General features: G+C 45.6%; 2 protein-coding genes across 2 annotated transcripts in view; both read right to left on the bottom strand.

Moving 5' to 3' along the window:
* Window positions 1-1,017, bottom strand: part of MOCOS (molybdenum cofactor sulfurase) — a 54,630-nt gene extending 53,613 nt beyond the window's left edge. Inside the window, exon 1 of the mRNA XM_004422470.3 lies at window positions 752-1,017. Coding sequence (XP_004422527.1) covers window positions 752-893 — 142 coding nt within the window. The 5' untranslated portion in view covers window positions 894-1,017. The remainder of the gene's footprint in view (window positions 1-751) is intronic.
* A 12,279-nt stretch (window positions 1,018-13,296) lies between these two features.
* The window catches only part of ELP2 (elongator acetyltransferase complex subunit 2), a 48,037-nt gene continuing 42,157 nt past the window's right edge, over window positions 13,297-19,176 (bottom strand). The window contains exons 20-22 of the mRNA XM_004422465.3: window positions 18,900-19,033; window positions 18,238-18,351; window positions 13,297-13,861 (exon numbers count right to left, since the gene is read on the bottom strand). Coding sequence (XP_004422522.1) covers window positions 13,705-13,861; window positions 18,238-18,351; window positions 18,900-19,033 — 405 coding nt within the window. The 3' untranslated portion in view covers window positions 13,297-13,704. The remainder of the gene's footprint in view (window positions 13,862-18,237; window positions 18,352-18,899; window positions 19,034-19,176) is intronic.

The following is a 19,176-nucleotide window of genomic DNA, read 5'->3' as shown; positions in this document are numbered from 1 at the left end:
ACCCGCCTGTTCCGCCTTGCGGAACTCAAAGGCACGATATGATCCCGGTCCTCACGTCCAATATACAGGCTCGCCCTGTACTTATAATTCAAATTGCACCGCTTGCTAATTCTTCAAGTGCCCCAGCGAGCTAGAGTTTAGAGGCATTGTCCTGAGTGCACGAGTAAGAAAACTGAGGTTTCGAAAATAAAAGCTGTTGGGAGCCATCCCAGCGCAGTCTGCTGGAGCGCAGCCTCGGCAGGCTCCCGCTCCGCGGCTGTGGCCCCTTGGTCCCAACCCCGCGCTCCCACAGAGTTACACTCCCAACCCGGCGCGCTGGCCGCCCACGCACTGCTCTCTTCCCTGGGGAGCATCCGAACAGTCACGCCGTGGACTTTCCTGCATTTTGCAACCCTGGCTCCAGCTGGACTTTTGGAGTCGGGAGTCCCGCGGCAAGCGGAGGCAAAAAGAATCCTAAGCCGGGTTCGCGGAGGGCGGAGACAAGTGGAAAAGGACTAGGTTGGTCCTGCACCCCTGGAGAGTCTAAGGAGCAAGAGTAGCAAGAAGTCTTGGGGCTTGGGACCTCAGGGAGCCGCGTCTACGAAGCGAACGCATGGACACATCCCTCCAGGTCTTTCGCTTCAAAATGCGCCCCAAGTGAGGTAATGCCGCTCCCATCTGAAGCAAAAGCTCCTTCCACGTCGGTTCCAGAAACCGCGCGCTCCCCACAGCCGCCTGGCCAGCCCCGCGCAGGTAGCCCCGCCGGCCTCACCTGCCAGGCGGCCGAATTCTCGCGCCCGCAGTTCGCGCAGACTGCGCCGGCCGTAGCCATAGACGAGCCGCCGCGCGCTCGACTCCCGGAACTGCGCGAAGTCCAGCAGCTCGGCCCCCGGCTGCGCCGTCCCGCCGGCCATGACCCAGGCCTGCCAGCCGCGCCGCCCGGGCCCGGGAAATGCCCAGGCGGGTCCGCCGCGGCTCCGCCTCCTCCGCGCCGGGTCGCCCCTCCCCGCGCGCCTGTGGCACCGGGTCCGCGGCCCGAAGGGCGGTGCCTCTCGGGACCCGCCAGGCTTGCCGGGGCGCGCTGACTCACGGAGTTTCACTTTCATCAGGGGTGGGGTGGGGCGGGGCGGGGGGAGGGAGTGCCCGTTTTTGTTATCTCTCGGAACAGTTTCCCAACGGAGCCCACGGAGGTGCCCCCAGACACCTGGAATACAAGTTCTCGTTTATCTCTGGTCCCTCGGAGAGGCTGGTGGGAGAAGCAACGAACTGCGTTTTCCTGCTCGGCATCTTGGAGCCTGGCGATCCTCCCCGCCCGACTCTCCCGGGCCCAAGCCCCGCACAGCGCCCGGGACCCTCACTCTCTCTGGCCGGACCCTCGTGTGCCAGGCGGGGCGTTTGTAAGGAGACTCCCCCGGTTGCTGCTCCCCAGTGGGGCGTGTGCTCGGCGTTTCTGAGGATGCGGCTGATCAAAGGGTGAAAGAGAAAAAATATTGGGGATCCACGAGGTTGGTTAATAAGGTCTCGGCGGCTGCGCACCGTCGAAACGGGTCGCTCGGGACAAGAGCGCCTCCTCCGCTCCGCCCTCGGGCCGCATCCCTGGTGCCAGAGGCAGAGCGGCTCGGTCCCGGGGCACCATAGCCTCATGTATGGAGCACAGGCCAAACTCCCGTGCGGGAAGTGCGGGGCCAGCTTCCAGGGATGGAGTGAAAGAGGACCAAGTACTGGGGTCCCAGGAAAGGTGCTCCGTGTGAAATCAAGTTGTGGGGCTCTACTGCGGAACCTGCGGCGAAGGAGGGCAACGGGCTGGGGGCCTAAGGGGAGGGGACTCAGATGCGGGCCCGGTGGGGGTCCAGGAGTGGCCCACTGGCATACCGCGGTGGGACGAGGTGGGAAGGGCGCCCACGCCACAAGCTCACTGCCTGCGCTGCAGCAGGTGGGCAGTCGCCCTGGGCGTGGGCCGCAGACGCCTTGGGATGCGTGATGATGCGGGCGGCAGACTCCTGCGCCCAGCCTCTGCCTGTGTAAAAAGCGCCCCGAGGGTTCTGCCCCGGTGGGCCACTGTGAGAGGCGTGGAGGGCCGTGCACAGCCCTGCCCTCTTGGCCTAGCCCCTGAATACCAGGACTGAGAAAGACCGTGGGAGGAGCTCTTTGTGGCCCTGGCCAAAGGCGCGGGTTCCTGGGGCTGCAGCGCTAGAGCTGGAGCCCGGGCAACTCCATGCCTCGGTGGCCTTTGCCCAAAGACCACCTCAGCTCGTCTCGCTCACTGCCAATACCCGGGACCTTACTCGCCGAGTACTGAGCACTCATACTGGTTCTGGAAGGAAGGAATGTATTAATGAATGAATGCCTGTGTTTGCTCATTAGCATCACCGCACACCCTACCCCCCTCAGCATACCTTCTGATCATCCTTGAAGCGGGAATCTTGGGCACTGATGCCATCTTGAACTCTCTCCACTGCACTCCCTCCTGTAAAAAGGTGACTTCTGGCAACAATAAGAGCAGGCACTGCACTGGACACGCGTACGCTCTTACCTGTACTAATTTTTCAACAATTAAATAAGCTGATCTATGAGGTAGCTCTTAGAGGTGGGGAAGCGAAGGCAGAGAGAGAATAACTTAACCAAGGGCGCACAGAAGATGGACAAGCTAGCACCTGGGAAGTCAGTCTCCAGAGCCTAACCAGTTAAGTGTGTTCGGCAACCTTTCTTGTGCAAGCCACTGTGGTTCTCAGGGCCTCAGTTTCCCCATCTCTAAGTTGGGATAGTGGTGGGATTGGTCGTCTCAGCAAGCCTACAATGTGTGTGCCCCTCACCCCTCCTTTTATTGCCCTACTTCCCAGTAAGGATCTCCTGTAGGCCAGACTTTTCAGGCATTAACTTGCATGAATCACCTGGAAGCCAATTAAAATGCAGATTCTGATTCTTTAAGTTTAGAGTAGGGCCTGAGGTTCTGTGTTTCTAATTAGCCTGGGTGAGGCTGACTGGGGTCCTTGGACTGACTGCACTCTGAGGAGTGAGGGCCTAGGTCATTTCTCTGGGAATGTAAGGAGTACCTCTCCTTGAGGTGTTCTGTGGCCAAGTAACAAATCCCAAATCCACAGGAGTGCTACTTAAGGACACGCTTGCCTAGGGAATAATCTGAATGGGTCCAGTCAGAACTCTTTTTTTCATTTTTAATTGTGATAAAATATACATAACATAAAATTTACCATCTTAGCTGTTTTTAATTGCACAGTTCAGTAGTGTTAAGTACATTCACACTGTGCAACCAATCTCTAGAACTCCTTTCATCTTGCAAAACTGAAACTCTATACCCATTAAATAACAACTCCCTTTTTCCCTCTCCCCTGGCCTCAGCCTCTGTCAACCACCATTCTATTTTCTTTCTCTATGAATTTGGCAACTTCAGGTACTTCATACAGTATTTGTCTTTTTGTGACTGGCTTATTTCACTTAGCATAATGTTCCTGTTGTAGCATGTGTTCAGAATTTCCTTCCTTTTGAAGGCTGGATAATATTCCATTGTATGTATATAGCTCATTTTGTTGATCCATTCATCCATCATTGGACACTTGAATTACTTCCACCCCTTGGCTATTGGGAATAATGCTGATATGAACATGGGTGTACAAATATCTCTTTGAGACTCTGCTTTCAATTCTTTTGGATACATAACCAGAAGTGGGATTGCTGGATCATATAATTCTATTTTTAATTTTTGAGGAAATGCCATACTGTTTTCCACAGCAGCTACACATTTTACATTCCCACCAACAGTGCACAAGGTTCCAATTTCTCCGCATTCTCACCAACACTGATTTTGTTGTTTTTTTTTTAATTTAAATAGTAGCCATCCTACTGGGTGTGAGGTGGCATCTCATTGTGGTTTTGATTTGCATTTCCCTAATGATTAGTGATGTTGAGCATCCTTTCATGTGTTTATTGGCCATTTGTATACCTTCTTTGGAGAAAGGTTTATTCAAGTCCTTTACCTATTTTTTTTAAATGCGTTGTTAGTTTTTTTAATGTTGAGTTGTAGGAGTTCTCTATATATTCTTGATATTAACACCTCATCAGATATATGTTGTAATACTTTCTCCCATTCTGTAGGTCACCTTTTCACTCTGTTGATTGTGTCCTGTGATGTACAGTGCAGAACTCATTTAAAGGTCATGAAAAATCACTGAACTGCAATTTAGTCAAGAAGTATTTTTAAGCCCCTGGCTGTGCCCAGGGCACTGCATGCTCAGGAAGATGTGAAGACATTATGCCTACAGCCACACAGGGGAACAACACAAGGCAATGGGGGCTGAGTGCCCTACTGCTGTTTCAAGATGCAGGTGTAGAATTACAGGAGAGAGGAGAGAAAGAGGCTACTCCCAACCAGGGAGCCCAGGAAAGGCCCCCCAAAGGAGGAAGCCTTTGACCTGGGCCATAGCAATGAGCCTGTGAAGAAGGGAGGGAGAGAAGTGGGGTGTGGGGGGACACCAGGAGCCTCAGCGTCTAATTGGCACTCTCAAGTGCGTTTCGCCAAGACTCCTTGGGCCTCTCCTGCCAGAAAGAGACTGTCAGAAATCAGATTGCTTGCTCTCCCCCTGCCTGAAGCAGAGCCTCCAGCCCCCATCAATTCAACATTCAATGAGCTCCTGGGTCCTGTGCTATGGGCCTGCCACTGCCTGGTCTCACCTGGTCCAGCTGCTGGCCCTGGGGTCTGGGAGAAGCCTGAGCTGGTCCACGCTGGGGTCACTGCACCCAAAGCCAGCCTCTGCACCCAAAGTTTACAGCTTTGTAGGGAAACAGCTCTTCAGTACCTCCTTACAGCCTTCTCTCACCTGGGAACCATGAAAAATATGTACCCACAGGTCAGACTGGTCAGACTGGAGAGACGGCCCCGATTTTGTACTTAAAGTTCCTCTCCCTTGGTGAGGGTTTGTCCCTGGTCCAGCTCATTGACCTTGGTTCCCTACTCAAGACAATGTGGGGCCGGCCCCATGGCTTAGCGGTTAAGTGCGCGCGCTCCGCTACTGGCGGCCCGGGTTCGGATCCCGGGCGCACACTGACGCACCGCTTCTCCGGCCATGCTGAGGCCGCGTCCCACAAACAGCAACTAGAAGGATGTGCAACTATGACATACAACTATCTACTGGGGCTTTGGGGGAAAAAAAGGAGGAGGATTGGCAATAGATGTTAGCTCAGAGCCGGTCTTCCTCAGCAAAAAGAGGGGGATTAGCATGGATGTTAGCTCAGGGCTGATCTTTCTCACAAAAAAAAAATAAAAAAAAAAAAAAGAGGTGATTTAGGCAGAACTGTCTAATGGCCATGACCAGGCTGGATGGGGTGGTGAGAATTGGGGCAGGGAAACCAGCAACAACCTCTTGTAACTGTGCTTGAATCACTGAAGATAAAAGCGGCTTTGGCAGGGGCATTCGTTCAGTGATCACTAGGGAGCTGCTCCTTGCTAGGAACGTGGTAGGTGCTGGGAAGACAACAGTCAAAAGGCAACCTATGTGCCTTAGAGGCTCCCAGGACAGTGAAGGAGATGGGTCTGCAGCAGATCACCCCTCCATGCTGCAGAGCGCTGGACAAGGGAGCTTCCTGAAAAAGTTGAGGCTGTGGAGAGAGACCCTCCCCAACCTGGGACTCCAGAGGGTCCTGGACGAGAAGGTGAGGGAGGGAGAGCAGCATTCCATGTGCAAAGGCTGGAGGTACGTGTAGGGGAGGAAGACAATTCCTCTACCCTCTAGGTCCTTCTGGCTGTCTAAGAATTAAATTGACATGAGAATGAATAACTGGAGAAAAATCAAACAAAGTTTAATAACATGTATACATGGGAGAAACCTAGGAAAACTTGCCAAAATGGCCAAAGCCACCACTTTAAATACCATCTTCGGCTAAAGACAAAGGAGGGTGTTGGGGGTAGTGGTTTGGGACTTCAAATGGGAGGGAGGCAGTTCATATGGAGATGGAAAAGCAAATGTTTGATAAACAAGTGTTTGCTGGGCCATCTATAGACAATGAGATCTTTTGATAAAATAGCCCTTGCTAGATGCCTTCCTGTCTACCACACCTAGAATTATCTATGGTGATACCTCCTTCCGGGGACAGGCCTTCTATCTTAAATTCTTTGAGGCAGTTAGGGAGAAGTTTCCTTCAGAGTTTTTTATCCTTAAAAATAATCAAGCCAAAGAGACACATTTTGGGGTGGTCAATTTGGATCCCCCACATGCAAAAAGGCTCAGAAAATTCTGGAAGCAGGACCCGGAGCACAGGATGTGGTTGTACTGGAATGAGGGGTGGGGACAGGAAGTGAGGAAAGGGAGTGTGTGAGACTCTGCAGTGCAGAGGACCCTGGCCAGGGTCCAGGAGGGACAGGAAGATGCCGGGGAGTTCCTACAGGAGAGTGGCTGGGTCAGAGGTGTGTCTGACACCCCTGGCAGCACTGAGGCGGCGCTTGAGTGTGGGGAGGCTACAGGCAGTGCTGCCTGTCAGATGCTGGGCAGGAGTCCTGGCAAGGAGCAATGAGGGACTGATCTGAGGCCCACATGGTGCAGAAGTGATGGAATTCAGGGACAAATGGGGACTGAAGGAGGCCTGGCTCAGGGTGACTCAGCACTGTCAGACTGGGAGACCGGGTGGGTGCAAGGACAAGGGGACCAGGCACAGGGGACAACGTGGAGCTCGGTTCAGGACATCTAAGTGGAGATTCAGGCCTGGGGCTGAGGAAGGACTGTCTAGGGTTGGAGACACAACTCATGGCGGGGCTTGTGGAGAGGTCACCCCAGGAGCTCTGGAGGTTCAGGGAAAGAGGGCAGAGCCCCGAGGACAGTGACATTTAAGCAGCGTCTGCCTCTATGCCACTGACGGGTGAGAAGGTATAGTCAGAGAGACGGGAGAAGAGCCAGAAGAAAGTTCCTGGGTGCCTTCTAAGGCTGAAAGGCCACTTAGGACAAGGACTAAACGGATTGTTGAACTTGCTGACGGTATGTGGTGAGAAGCTGTTATCTCAGTGGGGATATAAAGGTCAAGTCTTACATAGTGAGGAAGGGTAGAGGTTTTCCACTGGCTTCAATCCCCGGGGCCTCTTGATCATGGAGATAGTTGGGGGCTGAAATTATGATGGATCAGATTTCCTGCCAAGTTGTTGGGATGGGGGTGGTTGTTTCAGAGTAGGTTGAATTTGGTTTGGATAATGAAATTAATTTAGGATTTCCTGCTAGAGTGAAATGCATACCTCCCTAACAAGGAGAACCTGCTGACCTAGATATTCTGTTCCCTGAGAAATCAGAAGAGGGCCTGCACAACAGGAAGTAATAAGAGAGACAGCAATCGAGCAGGTTTCTCTCCAAAGCCTGGCAGAGTAGAAGCTCTGGTAGAAAGTAGAAACAACTTGAGAACAGTGGAAAGAAAGATCAGAAACCCCAGGAAGCCCCCTCCCCTAGAGTGACAGGAGACCTTTTTGGTGAACAGAAACTAAAAGGAACAAAGTCGAGAGCCCAGAAATAAACCCAAGCAGATACAGTCAACTAATATTTGACAAGGGAGTCAAGAATACTCAACGGAGAAAAGATAGTCTCTTCAATAAATGGTGCTGGGATAACTGGATATTCACATGTAAAAGAATGAAACTGGCCCCTATCTTACACCACTCACAAAAATTAGCTCAAAATGGATTAAAGACTTAAATGTAAGACCTGAAACCATGCAACTCCCAGAATAAAACAGAGGAATAAAGCTCCCTGACATGGGTCTTGGTAATGATTTTTTGGATATGACACCTAAAGCACAAGCAACAAAATCAAAAATAAACAAGTGGGACTACAAGTGGGACAAACTGAAAAGCCTCTGCACAGGAAAACATCAACAAACTGAAAAGACAACCTACGGAATGGGAAAAAATATTTGCAAACCATATATCTGATAAGGGGTTAATATCCAAAATATATAAAGATCTCATACAACTCAATAGCAAAAAAACAAATAACCCAATTAAAGAATGGGCAAAGGACCTGAATAGACATTTTTCCAAAGAAGAGTTACAAAAAGCAAACAGGTACATGAAAAGATGCTCAACATCATTAGTCATTAGGGAAATGCAAATTAAAACCACAAAGAGACATCACCTCAGGCCCATTAGAATGGCCATCATCAAAAAGACCGAGATAAGAAATGCTACCAAGGATGTGGAGCAAAGGGAACCCTTGTGCACTGTGGGTGGGATCATAAATTAGTACAGTGACTATGGAAAATAGTATGGAGGAAATTAAAAATGTGGGGCCAGCCCAGTGGCGTGGCAGTTCTCGTGCTCCACATCGGTGGCCCAGGGTTCGAGGGTTAGGATCCCAGGCGCAGACCAACGCACCACTTGTCAAGCCATGCTGTGGCGGCGTCTCATATAAAGTAGAGGAAGATGTGCACGATGTCAGCCCAGGGCCAATGTTCCTCAGCAAAAAGAGGAGGATTGGCAACGGATGTTAGTTCAGGGCTAATCTTCCTCACACACAAAAAAAACAGAAAAATTAAAAATGTAACTACCATATGATCCAGCAATTCCACTTCTAGAATATATCCAAAGGAAACAAAAACACTAACTCGAAAAGATATCTGCACCCCCATGTTCATAGCAGCATTAATTTACAATAGCCAAGACATGGAAACAACCTAAGCATCCATCAATAGATGAATGGATAAAGAAGTTGTGGCATATATACACAGTGGAATATTATTCAGCCATAAAAAAGATAATGCTGCCATTTGCAAGAACATCGATGGACCTTGAAGGCATTATGCTAAGTGAAATAAGTCAGAGAAAGACAAATACTGTATGATCTCATTTATATGTGGAATCTAAAAAAAAACAGAAAACACAAAACATAGAAAAAGAGGTCAGATTTATGGTTACCAAAGGCAGAGGGTGGGGGAAGGGGAGACTGGAGGAAGGTGGTCAAAAGTTATAAGATAAATAAGTATTAGGGATGTAATCTACAATGTGATGACTCCAGTTAACACTGCTGGATGTTATTTAGGAAAGTTGTTAAGAGGTCTCATCACAAGCAGAAAATTTTTTTTCTTTTTTCTTTTCTTCTTTCTATTGTATCTATCTGAGATGATGGATGTTAGCTGAACCTACTGTGGTAATCATTTCACAACATATGTAAATCAAACCATCATGCTGTACAGCTTAAACTTATAGTGACATGTCACTTATTTCTCAATAAAACTGAAAAAAGAAAAAAAAAAATCTAAAAGGGCAGCTTGGAATCATGACAGTTGAGAACAAGGCTCCATTCTATCTTAACCCATAATGTTCAAAACAACAAAAACGCGCCAGTACTAGGCAGACCACAGGAGTGAGAGGGTGGGAGGGCCCAGTGCTCTTCCGGAGGTTGTTTTCCTGGGGTCTCAGCTTCTCTATGTTGGTTCCGGGGCAAGTTTCCTGGGCCAGTCTACCCGCTTCTTGTTCCCTTCTGTGTTGACACCTCTTTCCTGGCTCTTTACCCCCTAGTCCTTTATGCCACCAAGACAGGGGAAGGATCTGATACTAATTATTCTATTTATCGACTGGTGGATTACACTGGAGAATGCTTCCTCTGTCAGCCAGCCATCTGTGTTGTCAAACTTACTTATCCTTGAATTCAGCAAATATTTGATATTTGTGCTAGATGCAGCAAAGAACAAGAAAACAAACCTGATGCCCAGATATTTAGGCTTCAGGAGGCTTGTATAGTGGGCTTTGATTGGTTGGCTACCCAGCACCCATTGCCCCTCTGACTTTGCTTTGGAAAACCACCCCACATAGAGCAGCCACGTGGTCCTAATGGGACCCACCCTGCCTCCAGCTCCAGAATAGGTAATCTCATGGCTCTTGCTAGATCACATGGGCAGGCCTAAGCCACTCAATGTGTGGTGTCACTCTACCCTGACTGCGATTAGTTCAGGATGTTTGGGTCAGAGTAAAGCTAGGGACTTAATGTTTGAAGGTTTACTCCCTTCGATATGAGCAAGAAAATCTATAAGCTCAGGGGCTGCTTTCATCCATCTCACGGCCATGAGAAAGGGCAGCCTTAGAAGAAAACAGACACATGGAGAGGGCAGAGCTGAGAGAATCAGAGAAAGGGAAACAGTGCCCTGATCAAACTATACCTGAACTTTGTCTTACCACTGGATGTTTTTTCAGTTATGTGAGCCAATAATTTCCTGTATCATTTTGAGACAAACTTTCTTACTACAGAGAGTATCTAATCGATACAACTTAAGACATACATAAATAAAAGATAGGAAGTGACAAATGCCATAAATGAAAATAAAATACTATGGAATTCAGAGAAATGAAAGAATACCTGAAACGAGAGCATTAATAAAGGCTCTATGGGAGTGACATGAGCTGAGCTTTATTTAATTGTACTAGTAACAGACACCAATTATTGGTGTCTTATATCTAGACCCTGGGCTAGCGTTTTTCATGTACTGGCTCATTGAATCCTCGAAACAACCCTGCCAGGTGGTTACTTCTTATGAAATGGAACTAACATTTGCTCTTTCTTCCAGAATAAAGCACCCCAATTCTCAGCTGAGCACATGGCCACCTGCAATAAAGGTTTCATTTCCTAGCCTCTCTTGAGGTATGGCCATAAGACTAAATTCTGGCCATGGAGAATAAGCAGAACTATGTGGACTTTCAAGTTTTCTTTAAGTTAGGGACAAGCCTTTTCTTATGCCCTCCTCCTTTCTGCTGGCTAGAACGCAGAGATCCTGGCAGAAGGCGAAGCAGCCATTCTAGTGAGGAAGGCACACACTGAGAACGGCAGACAGCAAAGAAAAAGAGTCTGGGTTCCCTGATCACGTTGAGAAGTCTCCCTGCCCATCCTGGTCTGCCTACCTGGACTCCTTTTGAGAGAGAAAACCTCTATCTGGCCAGAAAATACATATTGCTTTTCCTTTCACACACAGTTGAATCCAAGTCAGACTGATACACTAATATTATCGCCATTTGCAGAGACGAGGGGGAAAGCTTACCCAGTTACAGCCAGTGTGAGCCAGGACTCAAATGCACTTCTGATTCTTTAAATTCAGGTTCCAACCCTCGCCTAGACTGCCTTGAGAAATACATAGGATTTGGACAAAAGTGGGTAGAAGGCCTTGCATTCCTCTTACAGTCAACCAAGGATTTGCTAAGGTGGCCAGGAATTCTAATTTAAAAGAGAATGATCCTGTCCTTTTATTTTATTCTTGAATTTGCTCAGCCCCCTCCAATTCCCACATTCTCTCTTTGGAATCAATAACCAATTCTGCTTCCCCCAAGGCTACTGGGAAGACAGTGATTTGGCTCCTTATTGTCCAAAGTACACATTGGAACAACGACCCAATCACCTCTCCTCCATCTAGGAAAGTTATATAGGTCAAGAGACAGCAACTACTTAGGCCGAACCTTGGCATCAATCTGAACTTGGATGCTATGAATCAGGCAAAGAAATGAGATATCAGGGGGAATACGGATGCAAAGTTTCAAGAGTGCCTTTTAGCTTTAGATATTATGAATTACTATAATATAGTTCAGAGGGTGCTCCTTTAGCAGATTAAGACATGCATGTGTAAAGTTACAATGTATGTGTATGAATTACAATGCAGACTGCCCAAATGTACAGCAAGTCCTCTAACCACTTACTGAACTGAATGACACAAGTGACTACTGAGGAATATGCTTCCGGACAATTTGGGAAAACTGTCCATATACAAATTCAAGCGACAAATTAAAACAATAACCAACCACGAACTCAGTCTCTCCAAGGCTAGGCCTGCTTTCAGGGAAACTTAAGGGGTTAAGTGCTGGAAAAGGCTCTAAAGGACTAAGTTAGTCCAGTGAATCTGCCGTGGAATCCTGCACGCACTGGATCACAACAAATCCCTGTGTGCCAATGAGAGTAAAGACTCAGAGCCTTTAGCTGATAAGCAAGGAAACTGTAGTCCAGGGCATCCTGATCTCTGAGGTTAGGAAGCTCAGATGCTCACTACCGTGAGGCGCACACACCTGAGGGCATAAGACAAGTTTACATAGACTCAATAGTCTAGAACCACACTGTCCAAATATGGACGGCCACGAGCCACATGTGGCTACCGAGCACCTAAAATGTGGCCAGTCCAAACTGAGATGGGCTCTAAGTGTAGAATACACTTTGTATTATACAAAGACTTTATACGAAAAAAAGTGTAAGATATCTCAATGATTTTTTATACTGATTATATGTTGAAACGGTACTATTTTGGATATATTGGGTTCAAACAAATGTGTCATTAGAATAAATCTCACCTGTTTCTTTTTACTTTTACTATGTGGCTACTAGAAAATTTTAAATTACATGTGTAGCTCATATTATATTTCTATTGGACTGGAAATACTTGCTAGTGCTGGTCTAGAAACATCCATTTAGACAAAATCTCAGTTAACTCCTTTGGAAGGAAAAATGTCATGCTAGAGAATGGCAAAACTCCCACCAAGAAAATCCTCACCTCTTTTCTTTCAGCACATTTATTACGTACAGTACTCATTTAATTGCCAATTTGCCAGATTACTCCACATTCCATCAGGGTCGGGGCAAGCTTCCACTCCTACGTCAGTCTTTGCAGTGCCTCTCACACCCTCTCTATAACCTCTCTCCACCCAACTCCCAAGCTCCCATCTCTCATGGCCTGCCTCCCAAACCTCAGCTGGCAGACCCAACACTCTGTTTCTAGTACCTTCTTCTTCCCTCTGCTCCCACTACTCATTCTCCCTGGGGGACATCCTTTACTCTCATGACTCATCTATGCGACTTCACAGAAATTCAGATGATTCAGAACTCCATTTTTGGGGCCGGCCCGGTGGCGCAAGCGGTTAAGTGCGCGCGCTCCACTGCGGCAGCCCGGGGTTCACAGGTTCGGATCCCGGGTGCGCACCGACACACCGCTTGTTAAGCCATGCTGTGGCGGTGTCCCATATAAAGTAGAGGAAGATGGCCACGGATGTTAGCTCAGGGCCGATCTTCCTCAAGAAAAAAGGGGAGGATTGGCAGCAGATGTTAGCTCAGGGCTAGTCCTCCTCACAAAAAAAAAAAGAACTCCATTTTTTGGCCCCTACATCTATCAGTTTAAATGTCAGGATATCCTACTTTAAGCCAAGCCTGAAGAGAAGAATCTATGGACTTTTAAAGAATAAAGGAAAGGACAGCCTGCAGTTCAAACAACCATCTGCGAAATTCCTAGAATCATTGGTGTGTACTGGTGAGTCAGGCCACACTTTGTGTGGTCTGTTTATTTACAAAAATTAAGATAAAAACTGAGTAATCTGGGTTTTATTTCTTTTTATTTTCTATGTCTTCCCTCTGAAAAGGGTAATAAATAATGAAATGTCCCAAAGAGGGGCATATGAGAAGAAAAGGCCCAAAATAACACAAAATTAGGCAAATTCGGTCATAAAGAAAGAAAGAACAGAGGTTCTTAATCTGGGACACATGGATGCAGGTCTGAATCCCTGAATCTCTGAAAGTATGGGCAAGGTTCTGAGAGTGTGTGCATACATAACAATTTTGAGAAAAGGGTCTGTAGCTTTCATCAGATTTCAAAGGATCTGCGACTCAACTACTATGGCTATGAGACTTAAAAATGAAACTTGATATGAGGTAAAGAAAAGTTATCTATTTACATGATAAATATTTTAAGACATCAATGACTATATGCCTGTAGTTAAGTCCATTACAGTGCACATCTGTTAACCTTGTACATCTTCACAGTATGATCTTCACCACAACTTGCGAAGTGTAACCATTCAGCGCCTCCTGCTTCATTCTGTTCAGTTTTTCCATTACAATTCTTCCAACATAATTTTTTGATAGCAAGTGTATGACTTTGACTAAAACAAAGAGAGAGAAATCATGAAATGAATGTATGCTACGACTTAAAATATTTTACTGGGTGCTCACCTACATGTTAATTTAATCAGTATAATCACATGCTGCATAATGATGTTTCGGTCAACAATGGATCACATATATGACAGTGACCCCATAAGATTAGTACCATGTAGCCTAAGTGTGGAGTAGGCTATATCATCTAGGTTTGCGTAATTACTGTAACGGAGGAAGAAATTTTCCTCCACCCTTCTAGGTTCTTGTGGCTGGTCTAACAATCAAATTCACCGGAGACAGATTAACAGGAGAAAAACAAACAAAAGTTTAATAACATGTATCCATGGCAGAAACCCAGGAAAACCTAGTAACTCACCAAAATGGCTCAAGCCCTCACCTTAAATACCATCCTTAGCTAAAGACAAAAGAAGATGTTGAGGGTGGGGAGAGTTAGGGAAGGAAGGCAATTCACAGGTAGGTGAAAAGGAGCAAATGTTTGGAAAACAAGTGTTTGTCTGGCTACACAGAAACAGAACACATGGGCTGGCCCCGTGGTTTAGCAGGTAAGTGCGCGCTCTCCGCTGCTGGCGGCCCGAGTTCGGATCCGGGCGTGCACTGACGCACCGCTTCTCCGGCCATGCTGAGGCTGCGTCCCACATACAGCAACTAGAAGGATTTGCAACTATGACATACAACTATCTACTGGGGCTTTGGGGAAGAAGAAAAGGAGGAGGATTGGCAATAGATGTTAGCTCAGAGCCGGTCTCCCTCAGCACAAAGAGGAGGATTGACATGGATGTTAGCTCAGGGCTGATCTTCCTCACAAGAAAGAAACAGAAGAACACAGAGGGGAGCCCAACCAACAGGCTTTTTCTAGGTTCCTCCCTGTCTACCACTTAGTTCATGTCATGCTAAGGTGATAGCTCACTTCCTGAGACAGGTTTTTAATCTGAATTCTTTTAGGTAGTTAAGGGGGATGGAACAAGAAAAACTTTGAGTCTTTTGTTTCTTAAAAATAATCAGCCTAAAATAATTCTCATGTTAAAGAGACACATTTAGAGGTGGCAAATTTTGTTCCCCTTCAGTACACTCTATGATGTTCACACAACAGTGAAATCACCTAATGACACATTTCTCAGAACTTATCCCCGTTGTTAAGTGATACATGACTGTATGCTCAGCAACTATTAATTTGTTAACATAAATGGAAGTCAAAACCTAAAAATCAAAATATACAGGTTTTCAAATGCCATTACTAATATTTTAGCAATTTTATTTTAACTTGGAAAAAATCTTACTCTCTTTATTTAAACCGTCACACTACATTATCTTGCTCACTGACCAAGGACACCACCAAAAAGAGCAAGAAATAGACAATGAATTTCTGTCAAATTTAGTATTAATGATCAATGGAAGTCATGAAATGGCTATTAAAATCAGTCTTTCAGATAACAATACTAAATGTGTTTCTTTTAAGAACTCCAACTTCACAACATATTCTAGATTATTTTATTCTTTTGATATCCTGTGACATGGATAGACTCTTACTCACCTTTTTACTGCTGGGTAAGGAAAGATAGTGAAAGATTTACTAAATTATCCAGTGAAAGAACCTTGGTCTCCAATGTGACCTCTAACTGCATGACCTTGAACAAGAGGCTCATATTAATGCCCTCTCCCCCCTCTTCTAGGCAGACCTAGAAGGCTACCAAACATAGAGATTAATAAATCTCTATGAAAATATAACATCCTCTATAAATTTAACCTGCAAATTAGACCTCCGAACCAAACAAGAATAAAGTATAAAATATAAGTATAAAAAAATTAAGTATAAAGTGAAAAACTTAAACAGGTTTTAAGGCAGTAAACACTGAAAACAATACCAGAGCACACAAGTCATGCGTTCAGATGCCGAGAGTCCCTGTCACCAGATGCACTCTCAGAATCGATAGGAAGGGATGAAGTATAACCCTTAAGTAATGAAATACATTTTAAAAAGCAGCACACCAGAACCTATGCAACCAAATGACTGTGAGCACTTGCAAGTGGCCACTCTGGGAGGTTACACACATTTCAACAATGCTGCTGTGCCTCAATGTTTCCTGAAATTCTTCTAAAGGAAATGCTTCCACTTTATGCAGACTATGACTTGAGTATTCTCAATGATAGCTTATCTTCCTTTGAAAATGAATTTGATCATTGAAAGCAGTCAAGAGTCATTTGGAGATGAGCTTTATAAATAAAATGAATGCCGAGCTTAAAAAAAGCGATCAAAATGAGTAAAACTATAAAAGGTATTATAACTGGGTTTCTTGCACCACTAGCAAGCTAGTTTTGAACACAACTGCTAAAGAGAAATTCCAAAAATATTTTAATTGACAACAATATCACTGGAATCTCATTTGTTATTGATCTATATTAAAGTTCTCTCATTTTATTAAAAGAATGATTTGAAATAGTGACATCACTGAAACAAGTATGTGTGTATATATATATACATATATATATACACACACACACATACACACACATATATACAGAGCGAGTATATTGCTTCCCACGGGAGTTACTTCGACGGACAGTACTTATTTGGCTATATAAGCTTTGAGATGGTATGTTTCTTTTTTTTGGAATGGTTCTTTAAATCCAGCATGTTAACAGATCACATTTAGAAGATACGGAGTTTGAGGACCCAACCTTAAAGGCAGTATTTGCTTCTAGTACCTTTGTATCTCACTACTAGCCAAAACTTTCATTTGAAAGGTACTTGAAATTTGGTAACTTGAATATTAACAATCCAAATAATGTGTGTTGAGTCAGGAATTAGTGCCTGCAAATCCAAAGTCACCATAATGACTAAAAAAAATCTTAAAATGAAAAACTCAAATTCTGCACATGTCCCCTGCCCATGCTCTTTAAGGGACTTCCTGCCAGTGTCCCACATTCGGGCCACAGAAGTGATCTGGGCACCAGGCAGAGGCAGAGTGAGCACTGTAGGCAGGCAAGGTGAAAGGAAGGAAAAGATAAGGGAGGGGAGCCTAGGAAGAGAGATGATTTCAAACGCCTGGAATATGGAATTTCATTGGAGTACTTCACTCTTTAGTAAGCCAAGAGCATGAACTATATCAACTGCTAAACCGAGCATCAGAGAGGCAGGAGAGACGTCATGAGGGCAGCAGGAATAAAGGCAGACCTCATGTTAACAAATACAATTATAATAAGCACTGACATGCTTTGCCAATAAGGAGACAAGCTCCCATGGGTGAACTATCTTGTACAATACATGTGCTCACAAGTCTCTCCATCAAGCCCATCACTTGCATCATGATACTGTCGTTTGGAATTGTATTTGAAATTATATTTTGAACAGCATGGATAGATGAAGGTTGAGGAATCCTAAGAAAGTCTGACAGAATGATACTGTTGACTTTTTGAAAATTTAGACATTTTAAAAGAATAAAATGGGTTAAAAATTACATTAAAAAATGATCCCTGCTGTCTGGGCAGATGGGGTGAGGAGGAGGTTGTAAATGGCAGGTGCTCTAAGCCAGCTGAGTTGGCAGACGTTCATGCCCAGGTGTGAGGCTTAGCGAGCACTTACTGTGCTTGAAAGCAGTCATGTGGCTTTGAGGGGCACTTGAGAGTTTGCTCTGTTACGGGATCCGAGCTGAAGTGTTCAAACACAAGATGTAGCTACCAAAACACAATCTATAATATTTCAAAAAATTACCAACATTTTGAATCAAATTTTATTAAGCATCTACTGTAGTCAAATTCTAAAGCACACCATTATGAAAATCACTTTCATCTCAAATGTATTGTCTGTAAAGACAATATTATGCAAACAAGCAATGTGGTGAAGCAAACTTTTAAAAACCAAGCGCAGGGCCGGCCCCGTGGCTTAGCAGTTGAGTGCGCGCGCTTCGCTACTGGCGGCCTGGGTTCAAATCCTGGGCGCGCACCGACGCACCACTTGTCCGGCCATGCTGAGGCGGCGTCCCACATACAGCAACTAGAAGGATGTGTAACTATGACATACAACTATCTACTGGGGCTTTGGGGAGAAAAAGGGAAAAAAAAAAGGAGGAGGATTGGCAATAGATGTTAGCTCAGGGCCGGTCTTCCTCAGCAAAAAGAGGAGGATTGGCATGGATGTTAGCTCAGGGCTGATCTTCCTCACAAAAAAAAAACAAAACACCAAGTGCAATATAGTAACAAACATTGATTTCAAGAGACTACCACAGAACACAGAGGTACCTAGTGGTAAGCACTATAACTAGAAATGTGTGTCCCTCTCCATGCAAATATGGCATAAAATTTGCAACTAAAGACTCCATGCTTTCTATCTAATGTGACGGAAGCAAAAATAGGAAGAAAATACCTTTGACTTGTTTCTACACAGTGAGTCCAGTCATTTATTTCTGGAACTTGATCAGTCTTTCTCCAGGTGTATAAACAAATCTTTCCACATTCTAATCCTACTGCAACGACGTATCTGTTTTTAAGAGAAGGGGGAAGGCAGTGATTAATTTAGCATGGATTTCTGTTATCTCTACCATGACTCTAAAGTAGCTCCTCACAGTGTTCCCAACTGTCTCTGGCTTACAAAGGACTCTATTTAAAAGCGCCAGCCCAGGACACGATGCACTGCTCTACTGTGCCCTCAAGAAGCCTCCTCTCTCCATTGAGGGTACACACAGATTTACCTCTGTCCTCTGCTGGCAAAGCCCACAAGCCATGTTGCCCTGGCTGGCTGTAGGGGCCCTCATTCTACTGAAGACACTTGTTACAGAGAAAGCACCACACTCCTAAATTTGGTGAAATAAGACCCTTTGAGCCACACTCCCAATCTCTATTTCACCACTGTGAATATCATCAAGTTCTATCAATTTAAAAATTCTTATGAGAAACATAAGCGTTATGGAAAAAAATGCAACTCGGAAGCTAAGAGAACCCAAGAATGAAAGTATAAGAGGGCTACATGTTAAGAAACCAAGTGGTCTTCTTAAAGAAAACATAAAACGAAGCCCCACAGAGACTGACCGTTGAGAAAGGTTAAGCACTGGGCAGACACTGACAGCTGTCACAGCTCCACCCACATCCAGGACGGAGGAGCAGGGGCCGATGCTGTGCTCCATGGAGTCATCACTAGAGTCGCACTCACCCCAGACAACCACCTAAGACAGACAGATCAAACTCTGTAAAGCATTCTCTTTGCAAGGGTTCTAGCAATGCATTAGTTTCCATGGTACCGATAATGGTCTGGCATTTAAAAAAATGCATCATTTACATTTGTGTTCCAGGACTGCAGAACATTTCA

The sequence above is a fragment of the Ceratotherium simum genome, chromosome 14 (assembly GCF_057802395.1).
Source record: "Ceratotherium simum simum isolate JZ-2026a chromosome 14, ASM5780239v1, whole genome shotgun sequence".
Lineage (NCBI taxonomy): Eukaryota > Metazoa > Chordata > Mammalia > Perissodactyla > Rhinocerotidae > Ceratotherium > Ceratotherium simum.
The sequence above is the reverse complement of the archived record's forward strand: the minus strand, read 5'-3'. Positions and strand labels throughout refer to the sequence as shown.